Consider the following 21478-nt stretch of genomic DNA (forward strand, 5'->3'; position numbering starts at 1 on the left):
ATCAACAGCACTGGATGGCTGTAGACGATTTTCTCTTTCCTAAATTTTTTTCGCAGGTAGTTTTCCACATTATGGTATCAAAACGGCGCGTAAGTGCAACTTGTAGTGTACCTGGGGTACTCTTGCCATCTAACCTACCTATCTACCTTATGAAACTATTGATAATGAAACAAAAGGGTACCGTTAGAGTGTTTTTTATTATTCATTTTCACTGTGTTAATAAGAATACATATAAATTTACTTTGATTCGCATTCGGTTAAAAACTATTAATATTTAGGTTAATACTAAAGCGCAAGTAGTTTTATAAATACATACAAATACAAATACACACATAAGTATGTATTTTTCATGCAAATCATGAAAAAAAACACACACCTTTTTGACATCAACTGCGTACCTTCAAGTTAATTTGTAGACGCAATATTTCGCCTTAGTTGGTAAAATAATTTAATTTTAGGTAGGTGTGGGGGTTGTAACATTTGATTTGTTTGTTTTCTGTATATTCGTAGTAGTTTAATTTTGTATTATTTTAAAAAGAATACTTTCACAAAGTTCGTTTATAACCTCTCAGCAGCAGAAATGTGAGTTCTTCCAAATTTATTGTTTTTGCTACTGATTTTCGACGTAAAAAGTAAAAAAAAGGAAATATTCAGATGTGGTCTCATATATGACCATATATGGGTGCGTGTAGGTATGTATGTACGTGTGCTTACTTGTAAGTAATTTACGCTTACAATTTATTATACGACATTTTAATATTCGGTTTAATCTCTATAGAATCGATTATTTTGTCCTTGAAATGGCCTTAAACAAAAATATTAAAAAAAGTTAATAGGCAATTGAGTATTTTCACGAATGCATATTTTTTCGATTTTCTTGGAGTGAGTTTTTTTACATACATTTTATTAGAAAACAAGTAGTTCAGCTGAAATATCGCATTCTTATTAAACGATGACCAGAGGCAGTCATATTTGATATGTTTTGCCATATATGTACAAATTTAAAATATATGCTTGTGTACAAATATAACATATATACATACATGCATAAAAATGTATCTGTATATATATGTGTATTTCAGTAAACAAGCAGACAAATAAGTTATATACAAATAATTTTACACGGCTTTTCCAAAGTGTGTTTCAAACATTTAGCAACTATTCGATTTGGTTGCGTTATAATATAGAATATTATTAAATATTAGTGTTAAGTCTACATTTATGTACATTCGAGAATTAATTTCAATAAATTATTATTTGCATTTCGGTTTACATTATGGAACAAGGCATAGCACAGCAAAGTGGTAGACAAATTGGAACCACGGCACCTCCTTGTTTACTTTTAGATTTAGACCTGGAGCCAGACTCGTACTCATACATCCCAGATCCTTTGGCCCAACGTCCCTGAAAAAAAAAATGTAATTGCCAATGTAAATTTTATAAGTTATTATTATTACTTTTGTTTAAATTAAGTTAAAATTTAAAAAAGTTCAACAAATTTTTATAAAAATTCCACACCTTTAGGAGACGTTTTAGAAAAATTCTGTGTATGCAGTTTTGTAGCCCATTCAATTTTGTTGTAAAATTCAGTCAATTTAAAGTGGTTCGAAGTTCTCGTTGATTTTTGATAATATTTTGTTGGCGATGTTCATTTTCTTCCATATGGGAAATGCTTGAAATATTTTTGCACAGGTGTACGAGTATATGCATACTTATATATATATAGTATGTGGAGAAAATCCACAAGCCCGACGGCAAACAAAAAAAAATTATAAAATCAACGCGATTTTTGAGACATTTTGAACTTGCACTTACAAAAACTTTGTCGTGCTGCGATTAATTTGAATACAGGTCTATACATATATTACATAAATAATATATATCGTATACTAAATACGGCGGCCGTGGTGCGTGACTACCATTCGGAATTCACAGAGAGAACGTAGGTTCGAATCTCCGTGAAACACCAAAAATTAAGAAAACATTTTTCTAATAGCGGTCGCCCCTCGGCAGGCAATGGCAAGCCTCCGAGTGAATTTCTGCCATGAAAAAGCTCCTCATAAAAATATCTGTCGTTCGGAGTCAGCTTGAAACTGTAGGTCCCTCCATTAGTGGAACAACATCAAGACGCACACCCCAAATAGGAGGAGGAGCTCGGCTAAACACCCAAAAAGGGTGTACGCGCCAATTATACAGGGTTTGATTGAAAAGTAATGAGCCTTCCCGCGCGGAGCGCCTGCCAAGCGATCAACCGAATCGGCTGGTGAGGAAAATGATCGTTGGACCTTCCCCTTCCACTAGAAACCGGTCCCAGTTCGCTGGCAACAGCGGTGGAGTCAACATCGCTCCGCGCGTGAAAGCTGTTTTAAAAGTGTGTTAGGATTTTGCAGTGGCGAAAATGCAGCTGATCATCTTTTTCGATTCTCGGGGCATCGTCCACAAGGAGTTTTTTACCTCCAGGAAGCACTGTAAACGAGGCATTTTACAAAGAAGTGCTCCTTTGGCTGAAAAACCCCGCCGCCCGGGTTCGGCCCGACCTCGTCAACAATTGGACCCTTCATCACGACAATGCGCCGGCGCACCCCGCCTTCCTCTGCACCTCTGCATTGGCCAAGATGGGGGTTCCGGTGCTTCCCCATCCTCCCTACAGGCCAGACCTGTCCCCTCCCGACTTCTTCTTATTCCCGCGCCTGCAGTGGAAGGACCGCTACCAGCGGTGTATTGGCGCTCAAGGGTTATATTTTGAAGAATATTAGTTGTATAAGCCAAAAGGTTTAATAAAACTGCTTCAAAAAAATAAGGCTCATTACTTTTCAATCAAACCCTGTATATACATATATAAGTATATACTAAATACAAAAGTGTTACAACTCGAAAAATTGCAAATGCTCAGGAGAGGGGGAAAAACAGTTTCTGTAAAATGATGCCATAAAAAAGAAGACCTTCTTGAAAATTCTTGCTGAAGTTTTATTGATCTTATATTTTGAGTGAGGATTTTTTACTTCTGTAAAAATGATTTTAAAAAAAGGCATTCTTGAAAAAATCTAATTTTGAATGGCACTGATTTTATTCTGCCCTTCGTCATGTTTGTGATCTTTTCTCAATACGTTGCACTCTGACCAGGCAACATTTTCACCCTATACAAAAAATGAACGTTGTCCAGCTGATTTTAGTTTATCTGTGTCGTCAAAATAGCTGCGCGAAAATTTTAATTGTTACAAAAAATGGAAATAAATTGTTAAATTTTATCATTTATCATTTTGAACGTGTCAGTGCCAACTAGCATTGACTAGAAATGCTGGATTTCTTCTTCTCTCCTTAAAAGTTTCGTTATTTTTCATTCACAACTGTCATTTTTCGGCAATGTTGCCAACGAACATTTTCCTAATCCGCTTAAATTGTGAGAATTGAATCTAGTTGCCAATCTGCATTAGTTGCACTTCATTCCTGAGTTGATTAAGTAGTTAAGTCCTATTAACGCCCCTGTCTGTCTAGGCTATAACTGGAGCGACCCGTACTTATACCCGGCCAAGGACTGTTACTTCAGCAGCATTCCCCGTGTATGCATGGGGAATATTTATGCTGTTAGAGCAACAACAACATAGTTACTTTTCATTTTACTTAAGATAAATTTTATGTTATTAATTCGTGAAAAGCCTGTTCGAGAAAGATTAGTGCGAGCATTTTTAGCTTTCGGATCCATTTACATGCATTGATTAACCTACCCCAGCCGCTGATCCTGCTGCCATTTCTTCGCGTTTTGTTATCATCATCTCGTGCCCCGGTGGATAATACACCTCTTTGCCTGCCTTATTTACTGTAGGGATATACTGATTGGGAGTTGCCACAGCAGTTTCAATCTCTCTTTTTCGTGGCGTAGAAAGGTCAGTTCTATCCACTGAATCAACCTGATAAAAATCGGAATTAAGTTATTAAATATTATTATCCACTTTAATTTTTTTAATTTTCAACTTACTTGTCCAAAAGACTGCATAAGGTCATCGACTTTTTGTGGGGGACTGGAATTTACTGGATACTCGACTCCGTCAACAGGGAATGGTGCTGGTTGACTGGCTGTTGGTGGTGAACCATATGGGCTGCTTGGCCCCTGATGTCTATTTGTTTTAGATGAAGATGAGTACTTATAGGTGACGTGGGAAGTACTTGTAGGTCCATGTGGAGGATAGCCATTGTCACTGGGTGACGCTGGTTTGTGTGGAGGATGTGCTGGTGGTAAATATCCTGGGTGAGAATTTGGGGGGCCACCAGGCGTACCGTGAATAGTATTCACGGTATTGGATGACTCTTTATAAATATATCTTGTTGCTGATGGTCCGGGTTCATAGCTATCCTGCGGAGGACCATACGGTCCATTTTGTGGCAAATATTGTTGTATGGGATAATCAGGATGATTGTATTCTGGACCCGTATGAATATTTTCAGTTTTGTTGACTTTGTAAATAATAGTTTTGTTGGAGCCACTTGTTGGAGGGCTGCGTGGTTGTTGTTGTGGCAAGTTGTTTTGCAAAGTGTTAGTTTCACGATGCTCGCGTACTTCATAAATTTGATTGGAAGTAATGGGCCGATCATTGGACCTATTATTTAAGGAATAGCTTTCCGTGTTATAAATAACAGTTGGAGGCACCACTGGAGTTATGTGGGTTGTATGAGGACTAGATTGAAGCGTGGAACTATTCATTTCGTTACGTTGAATTGTATTATAGCGCGTACTTGAAGTTAACGGAGTGCGACTAAGTGTACCTGTGGCAGGTACTTCGTATGTGTAGGTACGCACTGTGGTGGTAACCTTCGTGCCGGGTACCGGTAAAATATCCTCCGTCAATGGCAGATTTTGAAGATCTTTCTCTAATTGGGTTGTTGTTGTTGTGGTTGACGTAGAAGGAATCAGTTCAGTACTATCAATAACACGATTGCTTTCGTACACTTTGTTTCTAGACTCATAGATGTTGCCTTTAAAAATATGTGCATTCAATTATTTCACCTTATAAGAAATTCTTAAAATGGCTGCACTTACTAGATCCATAGAGCTTCTCATTCGATTGATAGTCTTGCTGGATATTGGGATAACCATTCGATCTTAGTGTGTTATACTCCGATGTCGAGAAGCTATCAATTTCATCCTTCACCGCATGTGGCACTGACCGCTGAGACGATTTTACGACACGTGTGGTTTTTGTAACGGTACCAATCGGTTCAGTGCGTTCCCGTTCCCTAAAATAAAAAGGTAAAGACGTTCAAACACATTGAAACCTAGGCTGATTAGAATTAAAATTCGAGAAAAGATTCCGATTTCACAAAATAGAATATGGAAAACAGTACAAGTGGACACCGTACGTCTCCGGAGTGCTTTGCCGACCTTGAAATTGTTTGTCTCAATATGTATTTAAAGGAGTTGAAGTTGATTCCTCAGACATAATGAGACATTTTTATCATTGTTGATGCCTTCCGGACCAGTTTTGCAAATATTGAGGGAATTGAGTTTGTGTCATTTTACAGAATAACGGCTTTTTTTCTCACATATGAGAAAAGCAATACGAGCGCGATACTCAATCGTAGTAAATCTTCAATATTTCACCACATTCTTCGCCTTCTTGACTGGTGCAATCACCACTTACGCGATTTTTGCCGAGTTTAACAAAGCACATCAGTAATTTCTTGCTCGTGCTAACTGGAGCTAGTTGGACACACCAAGTGAAGCTTCTTCCCCAGATCTTTCCCCTGATCTCTTCCTCTACTACCACCGGCTGGTACCGCATCGATTACTTTCAGAGCCGGATCATTTGTATCCACTCGGACGACATGACCCAGCCAAAGAAGCCGCTGCATCTTTATTCGCTGCGCTATGTCTATGTCGTCGTAAGGCTCATACAGCTCATTGATCCATCGCCTGCGATACTCGCCGTAACCAACATGTAAAGGCTCAAAAATCTTCCGTAAAATCTTTCTCTCAAACACCCCAAGGAACGCCTCATCGGATATTGTCATCGTCCAAGCTTCTACGCCATACGTAACGACGGGCTTGATGAGAGCCTTGTAGAGTGTTAGTTTTGTTTGTAGAGAGAGAATTTTTCTACTCAATTGCCTGCTTAATCCAAAGTAGCACTTGTTGGCATTTTATAGGTGTGAATACTGGTGTTGAAGTAAATGAAGTCTCTTACAACCTTAAAATCATAACTGTCAACAGTGGCGTGGTTGCTTCGTATGGTCCTCGTTCAGCACCAAACCCATTTACTTTATTTCTTTATCCAGATTGGAAAAGGTAGAACTAATAGCGCGGTTGTTAAGGTCGATGATGTCAATATCATCGGCATACGCCAACAACGTTTTTATAAAAATCTGTCTGTACGATTAAGTTCTGTGGTTCGCACGATCTATAAAGAAGTAACACAATAGATAGTCACCCTGTCCGAAACATTGTTTGGTATCACGTCAAGCTTTTTTGAAAGGACCGCAAAGTTTCAGTTAGGGAAAAATAGTGAAAAAATAATGCAGACAAAATTCGAAATATTTTTTTTAAACTTTGAAATCTTTAAAAAAACCTAAGTGATGGTAAAAGCAAGAAACGTAGATTTGCAACCCTTTAGTTCCACGGACATATGGTTTTTCTTATGTGTGAAAAATACTGGAGCTAGGTGTTGTGTTTTATACTTACATTGTCTTATAATTCGCAGAAGTTGATAAAATATCTAAAAGAAAAAGTTCTATAAGATTACGAGCGCTGTGATAACTTCCTGTAACTGACCTTTATCTTTTGTGATTTCTCGTTCATTTTTCAAATCTTCCAACAAAGCATCCAACTGATCAATATTTGTATCCAGTGACTTATTCATGCTGGTTATGTTATTATTGCCTGAATTGGAATATTGATAGGATGACTTCTTATACACGTAACCTTTATCTTCCTTTTAGGGATACGAATTTTAGAAATATCAATGGTAAATAAAGCTGACGTGGTTACTTATAAGAATATATACCTTGTTACCCCACTTTGAGGGCGAATCGCCTCTCACTGTTGATGAGTAGTTTTCCGAGCTCGTTGAGTACTGCATCCCTAAAAAATATAATAAAGTATTTTTATTGAAGTTATTTAAAATGATGGCAATGGAGATTTAATTATGTTAAGAGTTCTGTGGAGTTTTTCTCGGAGAAAATTCTCAATAGCAATTTTTTAAATTTTATAATAATAAATTCGCATAGAAATAAATCAGTACCGAGTTACAAAGATGGCAAAGCTACAAACTTAGTGTTTATTTATTTATGTTAATATTTATTTCAAAAAAGTCAATAAACTACAAAGTTTCTTACTGACTAAAACGATAACTTAGTACTGAGTACAGAAAGCACCAAAATAAAATTGAATTTAAAAAACACATCCTCTGGCAAAGAAAAATCAAGCAAAATAGAATTCGAAATCCCGAAGTGAACGCACGAATGGGGCGGGCATATTTCTTGAGTTATTCATACTGAGGGTCTTGACGCAAAAACGAAACTTGAAACGAAGTATTCTCGCAGGAATAAGAAATTGAAAAGCTAGCAGTAATGCGGGGCAATCGACTACACCACTTAGCCTCGCAAAAAAAAACAAGGAAATAATAGTCGTGAACTTAAGATTGATCAAAAGGAGACGAGAATTGTACGGAGGGATGGGCATATTTAAGGAAAGCCTTTTGCATACGTTCAATTTTATCAATAGCAAATTTGTGATGAGGTCTCCAGATGAATACAAGCAAGGGACGAACAAAAATGTATAGAATAATTTCAGAGTATATGGATCTGTGAGATATGAACTATTTCAACGAACAAAGCCCAAGTAACTAAAGCCGAAGTAACTTTGCCCTGTCAGTGTAGTGTAATCACTGGTCGTCTTCGTCCAGCTCATCTAACGGTAGGCCCAGGAAATTTGCTGTTTCGACAGGTTGGGTCCAGAGGGAGAGGGGTGTTAGATGAGTGGGTTTTATGGGGCATGTGAAAAGGTGGTTAGTGTCGTGCGGGGTGCCTTCACATGCATACATAAGTAGGAGTTTAAAATGCTACAGTGTCAAGTTACACCAAGGTCTTTGATTTCGCTACAACATCTCGTAAACAGACGTTCCCACGACAGTAGATTCTACGTAAACGGAGAGATAAGCTTTAGGTCGTCCGCATAAAGTAAGTATCTAGAAAACGAAAAAAAGCTGTCAATATCATTAATAAAAAGGACAAAGAGTAAAGGCCCTAAGGCACTTCCCTGAGGTACGCCAGAGAAGGGGAAATAGAAGAAACCTCCCCGATTGAGACCACAATTTTATGTCGTCCCGAATTATTTCATTTGATGTTCCATTCTCACAGGCCGTTTTCAAACTCTGACAAGCGAATGATAGGCAGTCATGCACAAATTTACTAGGTTGCGAGTGCGCAATGCATTACAATAATCATGGAGCTTGTCCAGGCAACTAACAAATTATTAGAGACATCCATCATATCTTACGGATAACCAAATATTTCCAGAAAATTAATTGATATGCCTCATACAGATAATATTAAATCAAAGTCAATGGCAAAAGTTCTATGCATTCGCGTATACAGTTCGCTTGATAGCTATTTATACTTGACACACACACATATGCACATACGTACGTATGTATGTACACACCTTTTATGCTTGTGCTCATGACAACATTTGTATTTTGCAATAAGTAAATTTAGTCTCTACGTCATTTTTTATAATTCTGTAATTCACATTTCAAAGAAATCCACATGAATCAAAAGAAGATTTTGAGTGGGCGTCTCGAATTAGTTTAGTAGTAGGTAGCCTTAGCATTTATTTAACTCTGAGAAATGTTTTGCAACTACATATATATGTACATACATACATGTATTCAGTGAAACCTCTCAGAAGCAGATGCTCGCAATTTTTGTTCGCTTACGTGAATTGAAGAACAAAATTGTAAGAAAAAATTATAAAAACAATTTTTATTTAACACATTCCCAGCGGTTACACTTAATAAAATAGAGCTAACGAATAAACGATTACGTGGTTTACTTTTTGACATTCACGTAAAGTAATAAAAAAGTGTATCGTGGTGATTTAAATGACATTTTTAATTAAAAACGTGCGCCAGAAGGCACCAGTAAATATATTACATATTTGCAAAGAGCAACAACACCAGAAATCGTAGAAAAATTACAGGATGTCGTATTGCAAAATGGTCGAGCGAAAGAGATTTAGTAGAAGCGCTAGGCATCTCATTAGGCCGTATAAGCAGTATTTTGCCTGACTAAAGTAGTGGGTTTCCGAAAACTGTGTGCACAATGGGCGCCGCATTCGCTAACAATGGAACAAACACACATTCGAATGCTACTTTCTCAGCAACATTTAGAACTTTTCCGAAAGGATAAGAAGATTTTGGGCGTCGATTCATCACAATGTATGAGACTTGGGTGTGTCTCCATGGTCCTAAATCAAAACAAAAGGCTAAAGAGTGCTGTGAACCTGGTTATTCGGCTCCGAAACGAGTTCGTGTCCAGAAATCGACCAAGAAGGTACTAGAATCGGTTTTTTGGAATGCGCAAGGAAATTTGTTTGTGGATTACTTGCAAACTGGTGAAGCAATAAATTTTGAAAATTATTGTAATCTTTTAGACCAGCTGAAGTAAAAAATTCGTTTTTCAGCCTTTAATAAAATTACTAGGCTAGAAGTTGTAATGTAACAGATATTGAGATGTGTAAAGTATTTATTAATCAGTAATATATTTCCGTTCATTATTTACAATGTCTTCCCAACGTTTAGGCAAATTTTTAATTCCCTGCTCAAAAAATTGTTTGTCCTTGGAGCCAAAATACGCTTCGATATCCCTTTTTATAGCTTCTTTTGAGGAGTAGTTCTTGTTACTCATATGGTATTGAAGTCCACGGAAAAGGTGATAATCACAAGGTGCAATATCCGGAGAGTATGGTGGATGCGGCATTAGCTCCCATCCGAGCTCGTTCAGCTTGTCTAATGTTTGCCTTGCGGTATAAGGTCTTGCGTTGTCATGGTGAAACAAAACTTTGCGTCTAGTCACTAAAGACGGCCGATTTTTGTTAAGTGCCTCATTCAGGTTTGATAGCTGATGGGAATAATACAATAATCAGCAGTTATCGTCTGGTTTGGGTCCAGAAGTTCATAATAAACAATACCGGCCATATCCCACCAAATAGACAGGAGAATATTTTTGGGGTGAAGACTATCTCTAGGGGTCGGTTATGGTGTTTCATCTTTATCTAACCATTGGCGTTTGCGAACAGGATTATTGTAAAGGACCCATTTTTCATTACCAATAACGATATGGTTCAAAAAACTTTCATTTTCAAGCCGTTGCAGCAGCTGAGAACACACATTCACTCTCTGCTGAAGGTTGGTGACAGAGAGTCTATGCGGAACCCATTTTCCCAGCTTTGAAACCTTTCCCAACTGAACCAGGTACCTGTGAACTATTCTATGCGATGAATTTAACCTCTGAGCTATCATATCGACTGTCAAATTTGGCTCAGCTTCCACGAGTTCGAGTAAGGCGTCGGAGTTAAGGACTTCAGGACGACCAGCGCGCGGGGCATCCTCCACGACGCAGTTACCACTTCGGAATTTCGAAAACCACTTTTGCGCAGTCCTTACACTCACGGTATCTTCTCCGTGAACAGTGTTTATTTCTGCAGCAGCAGTTGTTGCATTTATACCACTTTTATAAAAAAAATACAAAATATGCCTCTTATACGCATTCGAAGATTCCATTTTATTTGTTAACAACACGTGCTTCTATCCGCGATTAAAATCACTTGTTGAATGCACAATATATCAAAGAAAATATAAATAGTTCCGTTATATTCCGCGAATAATTTTTTGTATGCACAAATCGTACAAAAGTGAAATTATGGGTAAAATACGCACGAACGTATGGACTGACCTGATATTATAATTTTGTTCGCGTAACGGTTGTATGAAAAGATAAGGAGTAATGCATGGACCAGATTTGAGCGAATTTTATTAAGGCGTTATTTAGATACACGCATTTACCCAATGGGAGTGAATTACCGTTATATGGGGGTTGGGCGAAGTTATTAACCGATTTCGACTATTTTCAGTACTAACCTACCTGAAGGATGGACGGAAGGGAATGACTAAATCGACTCCTCATATTTCTGAACGTTTTCATATATGTGTACATATACATACATATGCCCCCATCTATCTCGATTCCTTTATGCTCTTACACACAAACGTTATATGAACAAGTGTGCACAGGTGTGCAGATGAGCATCAGGATTTCATAAAATTTCGATTGCTAAATATATGCAGGTGCATATGTATGTACATATGTATGTGCATTCCATATTGTAAGGTGTTTGAGTGGGCCGCTTTCAAAGATTGAATTTCTTAGCCTTCGGTAGACACATCTATTTTTTTATATTACGTAAGCGACACACTGGGCTAAATTTCACCCCAATTCATAAACTTTTTTCCACAATCAGAGACAAAGTTTTTATTCTCACTTTTTTTGTTAAGTATTTAGATAAAATGAATTACTTCATTTAATTCATACAAAGGTATCAGACAATATAATAACATGCTTGGATTTTATTCACATAACGAAAATTTTTATCAGAAATAGGCTTTGCGAAATCGGATAACTATCTTGGAATTTAAGAAACTAATAAACTAAAAATAAAGTGGTAAGAACACGAGACAATAGCAAATAAAAAATACTTAGTGAATTATTAGTTAGTTAGTTAGCTAGTTACATGTCGTAGTATGAACTATATTTTTTGTATAAAATTAGTTAAAATTAAAAAATAAATAAATTAAAATAGTCAAAACTTGTCACTTATTTGATTATGACATAATTAATTTTGATGACGATTATAGTGTCCTGGACTTGTCAATATATGCTGTAGACTTTATTATGTAAAAAAAAAAATACGCGAACTACACACTGCGGTAAATTCGGTGCGCACCAATTACTGAGGACCTACAGCATGAGTTCGAAGAACAAAACCGACGTTGCTAAATACAGCTATATACGGTATATTTCCAGATGTTAGAAATAAACAAACTATAGCCCTTCAAATATTTTGTGAGGTGACTCACGCCCAAGTGTGTCTTTCGAAGGTTAATAAATCCAAATGATTTTCAAGTATTTCCAAGTGTTCGCTTAACTTTCGTTTATCCTGTGACATCTCTCACTCCCTTGCAAAATAATGCGACTAATTTATGGATTTGATCACCAGTTCTGTTAGGCAAACTTCAGATATATTTTTTAGCATCAGATGTTTTCTTGTTTTTCATTTCAGACACTGAATAAATTTACGCGCAATTCGTTTCAAAATTAAGCCACATGCGAGAGCTATTCCATGTCAATAGTGAAAAATCATAACATCGTCAAATATGCCGAAATAAATTTCTTGCCAACCGACCCATAAGTATAACTAAATATTAAAAAACGCCAAAAATTTCAAAGGTGCCAAAAACGACATCTGTGTAAACAAAGTGGGCCTCTATGTGAATATAATATTCATAAAATCATGTTATACAATACATACATATGCGCATGTTTCAAATGAAAAACTTTGTAAAACAATCCACTTGTAACATATTAAATGATCATATGTATGTATATGTTTTAAAAATTCATATCTACCTACACATAAGTTTATATGTATGTGATTTGTTGAAATCACAAATTATTAAAGAACATTTTAGCCATATGGACGTAATCACTTCTTTAAGCTACAACAGATATAGCGTCGAACAAACAAACAAATAGCCATAAGTGGAAGTCTAAACTAAAATATATGTACATATGTATATAAATATGTTCTAATTCATATAAATATGTAGATATATAAGTACATATGTACATATTTATGCATGACTGAGTGCACAAGCATCAAAATGTCATTACGTGTTTTAACTTTTTTAATTGAAATTACAATGAACAAATCTTTTTCACACATACACATAATTTCCGTATATTTATTGTACATATATACATACGTACATATGCTATCAATGCCACTGCAGTGAATATTTTTTAAATATACGTTTATACTCAGTAATGAATGAAAATGATTTCAATGTTTTTAGTATTGGTTCGTCATTTTGACGAATTACGCGGTAAATGGGTGTAGCATACGTAGGAGGAGAAAGTTAAAAGAGTAAAATGTATTTAAAGGTCAGAAGCCACACAAATAATATTTACGATCAAAGAGTAAACATGTGCGCACATATATGTACCTATATGCATATTTACATACTATATATTCGTATGTGTGTGTAAATGTACACTTGTCTATATCAAGGTAAACATTCACACGCATTTGCACAGTCGCATATACAAATCTACGCAAATATCAAAATCCATATGTCGAATCCATGTACAAACAAGTATTCGCTTGCTCTATAAATTATTTCCATGCACATACATACATACATACTTCGATTTACTTGAAATTAAAAAGCTTGATTCTCGAACCCGACCAGTCAGACAACAGCATTGAGTATTCTCGGAGCAAATGATTTTAAATGTATGTGTGTGTTTGCATAAATTCAAATAGTATGATCTCATATAGTCTCGTTTATGCCGAAAGAAACGCGTAAAACAAAAAAACAAAAACAAAAAAACAAAAAAAACGGAATGCCCGAAGGTGATGTCGAAAAATCAACACAACTGAAAACTGCTCGGACGCACATATGTGCACCTCTTCAAGAAGGTGTGTGGACACAGGAAAATTGCGTGCGCTTTTCCCCACCTCGTGAAGTGTAAACTGAAGGGAGTAATTTCACTCAAAATCTGAATAATAATGTATGATTTTAATAAATAACAAAGCGCTTTCAACCTTGACAGATCACCTCGAGTTTATGATGTGAATAGATTTTTTCTGAATGATCAGTTAACGAGCTTTTTAAGAAAAGAGCGACAGTGAGGCGTCTTAATGATGACTGAAAAATTACTCTTGTTGACTTGTAGAAGAAAAAAATACCGCATTGTATTCTCTAAAACAGTTTTCATCATCGCATACTGGATGCAATAGCAACTTAATTCACAAGTATTTATATATACATAGATACATACATATATGTATATATATATATATGTATATATCCTAGAAATTGCACACTTTTTAAATATGTACTTACTTACATATGTTCATACACATGTACCTATACATACGTATTTATATGTGTATATTCCTACTCATCCATTTTGATCTTTTTAAAATCGTCTCTTGCTAGCGTTTGCTGTTTTCAAGTGTTGGGACTAAATTTCGATTCAGACTGTAGACACACTTTTTTTAACTTTATTGGCATTTCGCATTCCAACATTGAGAGTGAGTGGGTGAACGAACGACTATGAAGAAACCGGCTGCGAAGATTTTTTGTGGAAAGCGCCAAGGACAAGTATCCTCGCTGCGAATTCTTTGCTGATCATGTCATTTTCTCAGAAATTAGCCGTTTGTATTTGTTTATTATGAATTACTGATGCTTTCGGAAGCTTTTGAAAAGCAACTGTTTCAGTTTATTATCTTTTGCATTGATTATTACTCAAAAGTTTTTAATTAGTTAAGTTTAGCAGGGATTTTTTATATTCCTTACACACACCTACTGTGCAGCTCAAGGCAAATAATAGCACATCAACATTTCGACAAGTTTTAACTATTTTTCTTTTAATGTGCATTTTTTTGCTTTATACAAGTATAGTTAATTTTTTTATTTTTTATATTTTTTGATTTATTTTTTTTTTATATTTTTTTTATTTATTTATTTACTTTTTTATTATTTATTTTTTGTATTAAAATGTTTTTGTATACTTTTTATATATATTTTTTTTACTAATATATTTTTTATTTAAATATTTATGTTTTTACTTTTATTTTAATTGTTTTTTATTATTATTATTTTTTATTTTTTATTTTTTTTATTATTATTTTTTTATTATTATATTATTTTTTGCTTTATGCAAGTATAGTTAATTTTTTTATTTTTACTTTTTATTTATTTTTTTTTATTTATTTTTTGTATTAATATGTTTTTGTGTTTATATTTTTTTGTATTTATATACTTTTTATTTATATATGTTTTATTTATATATTTTTTTATTTATATTTTTTATTTATATTTTTTATTTAAATATTTATGTTTTTATTTTAATTGTTTTTTATTATTTAATTTTTTCTTTATTATTCATTTCTTTGTATTTCATATTTTTGTATTTATATATTTTGTATTTATATATTTTTTATTTATATAGTTTTTTATAGATATATTAATTTAAATGTTTCTGTTTTTATTTTTTATTTTATGTTTTTAATACTTTACTTACTGAAACTATGTAGTTACAACAGTCAAGTAATATTTTTCTTCGAATTAAAGTATTTATAGGAAATAAATAAATATAGATGAATAAAATTTATATCTGTTGGCCACTCGCTCAAGAACAAGGAACAAGAATCACGACGTTTTTTCTGTTTAAGTCTCCGACATTGCTCATCTGGGTTGGCAAGTCGCTGAGCCTCAGAGTTGATATGTTTTTCGAGCCTTTTGGTGTGAGTTGCTGCATATAATTTGACAAATTTTGATACCGACATAATCTTGAGATCTCGATGTACATAAGTCAATGTTTCTCACATGCCATGGTGCGTTTACTACGCATTTTATAAACTTGTTTTGAAATGGTTGCATTTTTTCAATATTTGTTTGTTTAGCACAATTGAATATTTTATATCCTCGAGTTTACTGAGTTTCATCATCACCGATTGCTAAAATACACGTATGGCCAGCGAAAGTAGCCGTTATGATTTTTTTAATGACCGGAAGGTCAGATGTAAAAAGCAAATAGACTATAAGTCGAAGGAGACTTCCTTGTGAAACCTCGACATTTATTAGCTTAAGGCTTGAATAAGTTCCATAACGCTTGATTCTGAAGTATCTATTGTTTAGATATGAAGTTAAAATGTTTAAAAATTCATTTGGAAGCAATATCTTTTGTTTATGGGGTAGTCTTGCATGCCATACCTTATCATAGGCCTGAGCAACATCGGGAAATGGGGAAGAGCATACTTTCTTCTCTTTAATAGTTGAGTGAGTGGATCGAAATCCTAACTGGTGAGTAGGAATAAATATAGTTCTGAAGCTAACAACAACCATACAAATAGAACTTTCAAACTTCATATTCAAAAATTAGAAAACTTCCACAAACTGTTTAACGAATAATGAATAACGAATGCACGACATTACTTTATGTAGACAAAATGCGCAACACAGTTAAGTGGGAAATTGTTCGAAATGTTGATGTGCTACCGTTTTGTCACGGGATGTCCGTAGGTACATTTTTGTGGGTCCAAGCACTCAATTATCTTTGAACATCCGTATACACCTATGTATGCAGTATTTTCTCAAACGTCTATCGTATTATTTTTTTCGGCGCTAACGCCATTGTTGATCAATTTTCTCTATTTATTCTTCTCTGCTTAGGTTCTATTATCTTGTCGTTGATGATTTTCGCGTATGTTCATTGAGCGGTAGTGAGCAATGTAAATTCTATGATTGTATGAGTATAGGAATATATACATATGTATTTACGTGCATATGAACATGACTACACGCATATATAGTATATATGTACATACATATGTACAATCTAACACGTATGAAAAAACATTGCTCGTTCATAAACAAACAAAAAAAAATTAAAAAATTAATCTAAAATTAGTTCACTGCCACTGGGCATGTTTTGAGGCTGTAAAGACACTGTCGGCGATATTTATTTTATTTATTCTTTATTTTCTTTGGACGCCACATTCACATTTTCTTAACACAACCGTTTTAAATAATTTGACGATTATCATTCGCTTTTTGTGTTGTTTTTCTTTTTAAAATTTTGCTCAGTTTTGCTCAAATTTGCTAAGAAAGTTTGGCTAATTGCCATCAAAAATTACTTGCAACTGTTTTTCTCTCGCCCACTTCCTAATACCACCTAGGCATATGTATGGATGTGTGTGTTTATGCATGTATGTATACATCTGCATGTATGCGACTAGAAACGTAGGTAGTAGCTTTATATGCATGTATTACGGAGGATCGAATTGGGCAATTGCAATACATACATACGTATACAATAGAAATTTTCTTTTAAACCTGTCTTACTATCATATATACGTACACCTACGTATCACTAATCACATACATATAGTACATACTTATGTGTATAAAGATTGTGTATGACAACAAATGTATGTTGCTGCATACTTATTTATGTTGAATGAGGTGCATATGTATGATTGTTCAAATCGTTAGTTTGGTTTTGCAAAATGTCACAAATATCTCACATACTTTCTATTTTTTCGTGCCACCAATAATGCTTTGCTCTTCACCGTTCTTCAATTGTTTGAGTTCAGTTGTTGGTGTTAATAGCACAAAATGCTCCGTTGTATGTATCGGTATAGTACGTTGGTATTGCTTTCCTTTTGGCACTGATGGCAATGTTGATTTGGTGTTTGTATGCGGCGGCGGCGGCGGCTATGGCGAGAGTATGTATATAGCAGTGTTCGACCGGTTTCGTTGCGAGCAATACACGCATTCGCGTCGACAATCTATTGTGTACTGGTACTTGTGCTTGCGAACTGCTCTTGAATAGCCTGAAAGTGTTTGAGCAAAAAGATAAAAGAGCTACCAAAAAACTGTTCCACCTTCCAAATGAGGAGATGGGATAACACTTGAGCAGATTCTGGCAAGATCTTTACTCTCATCTCTCTGCATTAGCACTCGTTGAAAGATGCATTTTTCCATTCGTCTCCCAAACTGTTCTCTTATCTTATAATCTAAACATAGAGTACAATGATACAAAAATGCTATTGGAACTGTATTTGTAACGATATGCTCAACAAACAACAACTCACATCTGAGTATACGTACGTGTATACGTAAGTATGTAGCACATCTACTAGAGATCTGGAGCTGTTAGCTTGGGCTAAAAATTAAAAAGTAAAATGAATATACTCAAACTTCTCTTCTTGTTCTTTCCACTCAGAAACTGTTAGTGCAGTAATGTAAAAAAAATGTGAAGCTCTTTATTAACACAGAAACAGTCTTTCTGACAACCCCATCGATTTGAGCTCTGGTCACCATATAAAGAAACTTTTGTACATCCAAGATACTATGTCTGTTAACAGAAGGATGGGAAGTAAGATCAGCAAGAGTTCATTGTTTAATAGAAATATTCATACACATAGGCCATAAAGCCTGCGTTCAACTTAAATATTAAGTTAATTAAAACACAATATAAATTTATAGTTCAAATCATATTGTATATGATATTATTTATCAGCATATTTTATTGCTAAATAATTGATTATTGTACAAATATATAAAAAATAATAATAATAAATATTTTATTTGTTTATTTCTTCAATACAATCTTGAGTTACAAAAGCAAAAGAAAATAATAAAAATAACCTGTTTTAGGGTTTCACTCAGTCTATTTGGCATTTAAGTTTACTCTGTTTCCTCAGTGGTAATCTTCGCTCATTCTGCCCATAGAACACTTCGAAAAAATACATTACTCGTCGTTACATGCTATCGAATTCTTTTATCTAACAGATCCCACAGATTCTCAATAGAATTGAGGTCGGCCAATTGTTGGAGTGTTTTGAACTGAAGCCTAACGACCTCGGCTGTGTGTTTTGTGCTTGATAAGCCAACATGTTCGGCACTCCGTTTCAAATCTCTTTTTAAAATTTTCAAGTAGCATTTATCCATTGTCGATTCAATAAAATCCAACTGACCCACACCCTTTTGTCGCATTTCAACACCACACCATACAACGAACAAAATTTGTTTCTCAAGAGTAGCTCCTGATCTGCGCTCAACAATTTGACGACCTCTTATCCCAATAATACAAAATTTACTTACGTCTGAAGAATGACTTGTTTCCAAAACTCTGGAGGCTTATTTACATTTATATAAATAATAACAAATTCAAAGATTATATTGACATCACCACGCTGTTAGTTCTGTCATTTCCAAACTGGATAAAAAGCAAAGCGAATGGGTCTGGTGGTGAACGAGGACAAAATGAAGTAGCTCCTGCCATCAAACCTACGTCACTGTTGGCAGATATGATTTCGAGGTTGTAAGAGACTTTGTTTATTTAGGAACCATCATTAATATAGCCAACAATGTCAGCCTTTAAATCCAACGGAGAATCTTTCTTGCCAGCAACTGCTACTTTGGACTAAGTAGGCAATCGACGAACAAAACTAACACTCTACAAGGCTCTCATCATGCCCATCCTTACGTATGGCGCAGCAGCTTGGACAATGACAAAATCCAATAAGGCGTCCCTTGGGGTGCTGCTGCAGTGACAGTCCTTGGCCGGATATATAGTAAATCCGGGTCGTTCCGGTAACGTAGAACCGACTATCGGGGGAACGTTATTATTGCTGTTGCTGCCTGTTTGTGATGCTACTGCTTGGAGTTTTGTCGTTATTATTGTTTGTTTGTTTGTTAACAGTAATATCGTTAACAGTAATGTCGTTAACAGTAATGTCGTTATTATTGTTGCTCCTGCTGCCGGTGGCCGCCGTTATTTTTTAGTGTTGTCGTTGTTATTATTGCTACTGCTGCCTCTTGCTCTTATTGATCTTTATATTTGTTAATATTTTCATAATTTTGTCACATAACACAAATTTTACTTTTTTCATGCAAATAAGAAAATCGGTATGTGCGTGATACTTGTGTTTTTAGTTTTTCACCATAACGTCAAGATTTTTTTTAAAGGACTACAAAGGACGTTAGGATTTGAGTATATATAATATATTTATCACATGAAACAAAATTATCAAGAAAATAAAAAAAAAAGTTTCAAACAATCCGTGCCAAAAATTATGAAATTTTTGTTTGGATCAACCTCATAAAAATTATTCAAGATCTTTTTTGCCATTCCTGGAACGTGCATTTCCGTACCTTTTTTAATACAAAAGACTTAAGCAACAAACCAGAATTTAAGATATTTTTTGGTAAATTTTATTTATTGGCGCTAAACATAAATAAACGACCAAATCCTTTCTCGGAGAAGCAGCCCCAAATATGAACTTTAACTTATTTCCACGGCAGTCGGTTTTACGTTACCGGAACGACCCGGATTTATATCTGGCCGAGGCCTGTCACTCCTGTTAGTTAATGTTGCCAGTTATCATCAGAACACCAGGACCGACGTTTGCATCTATTCGACCAAAGGAAGATTCACCCGTGAATATTACGTTTGCCCACATCCGTTCAAAATATGCCTTATCCCATGTAAGTTTTTTTCTATGTGTGAAAGTGAGAGGAGCGGCTTTTTCAATATCCTCCGAAATTTTAGGTTTTTCACGTAAACGCCCTCTAATCGTGTCTTTGGCTACATCAACAACACTTTTTCTTAAAACTGCTTCATCTTCACCCAACGATAAGTTCGGCTTTGTCACAAGCAAATCAATGAACTTGTGATCGTGCTTTGGAGAGGTTTATATTTTTTATTTTGTCTCGACCCGGTAATCCTTAACGTTTAGCTTCGGTCGTCGGCTTCTTCAAATATTTTGCTGCAGATACACGTGACATTTTTGGAGTTGGAGTGGTGTGTACATAGGAACACTGCTTCATACGCTTTTTGACAAAACTAACGAATTGCACAACACGTACTGCGGAATGGATACGCCTATTTAGCAGCAATTACATTTTTTTATAACGGAACTCTAAGTTTGAATTTCGCCGGTCACGCTTCACCTGTATGTACACAAGTACATTTGTGAAGACAGATCGTTCCAATAAATTTTGGCATTTGATTTAATTTGACTATTCACGATGGTGCATATTACTGACTTAAAGTTGTTCACCTGACTAAAATTCAGTAGACCAATGACAAGGCAAGTTCGCCGATAGCCACTTCTTGTATTTCCTCGTAGCAAATCGAACAGTGCGTGAGAGACAGATGTGATGAAATCGGTTAGCAAGCTACAGAAACATTTCCTCGTATTGATGGGGATCTATGCTATCTTCTACTTTTCCTAATCTAGTTCTACTAATCCGAGATGCAATTCTAGATTGTGGTCAGATTGGCTGAATTAAGCTGCTTCCTACAACTTGACGCATGTTTGCTTTGCCGTAAAAAGTAATGCGTAACGATAAATAAAGTTTTACGCATGGACGGTGATTTTTCGGGTTCACTCAACTGGTAATGTTTAGCGTCTAATGGAGTTTGGAGTTAAATATTACCCAAAGATACCTAAATTCCGATGAAAGCGGGAGAATGTAGTGTTTAGTGTTTGGAAAGTCTAAGATGTGGCGGCCTCGGTAGTCTTGCGTAATTGCACTAGCCTGCCATCCCAGAGGTTGTGGGTTCGATTCCCACGTAAAGCACGGTCCTCGCACTTTTGCAAACTTTACTAGTTTCTATTAAAAAAAAAAAA

At 35.3% G+C, this 21478-nt stretch overlaps 1 protein-coding gene across 1 annotated transcript; it reads right to left on the reverse strand.

Moving 5' to 3' along the window:
- Positions 1 to 178: 178 nt before the first annotated feature.
- LOC128865980 (uncharacterized) lies at positions 179 to 17628 on the reverse strand. The gene is made up of 8 exons (XM_054106430.1): positions 17367 to 17628; positions 6996 to 7072; positions 6764 to 6923; positions 6674 to 6707; positions 5036 to 5232; positions 3977 to 4971; positions 3726 to 3908; positions 179 to 1404 (listed from the first exon to the last, which is right to left on the reverse strand). The coding sequence occupies exons 2-8, from the start codon at positions 7068 to 7070 to the stop codon at positions 1270 to 1272; spliced, it is 1779 nt and encodes a 592-aa protein (XP_053962405.1). The 5' UTR covers positions 7071 to 7072; positions 17367 to 17628; the 3' UTR covers positions 179 to 1269.
- Between the last annotated feature and the right edge of the window lie 3850 nt (positions 17629 to 21478).

The sequence above is a fragment of the Anastrepha ludens genome, chromosome 6 (genome assembly GCF_028408465.1).
Source record: "Anastrepha ludens isolate Willacy chromosome 6, idAnaLude1.1, whole genome shotgun sequence".
Lineage (NCBI taxonomy): Eukaryota > Metazoa > Arthropoda > Insecta > Diptera > Tephritidae > Anastrepha > Anastrepha ludens.

Excerpts from the sequence above, each read along its gene's own strand:
- LOC128865980 (XM_054106430.1), bottom strand. The coding sequence starts at position 7,070 with ATGCAGTACTCAACGAGCTCGGAAAACTACTCATCAACAGTGAGAGGC. Across the intron at positions 5,233-6,673 it reads TCTGCGAATTATAAGACAAT|GGAACGGGAACGCACTGAAC; the intron begins GTAAGTATAAAA and ends TTTTTATTTTAG. Across the intron at positions 4,972-5,035 it reads TGAGAAGCTCTATGGATCTA|GCAACATCTATGAGTCTAGA; the intron begins GTAAGTGCAGCC and ends ATATTTTTAAAG.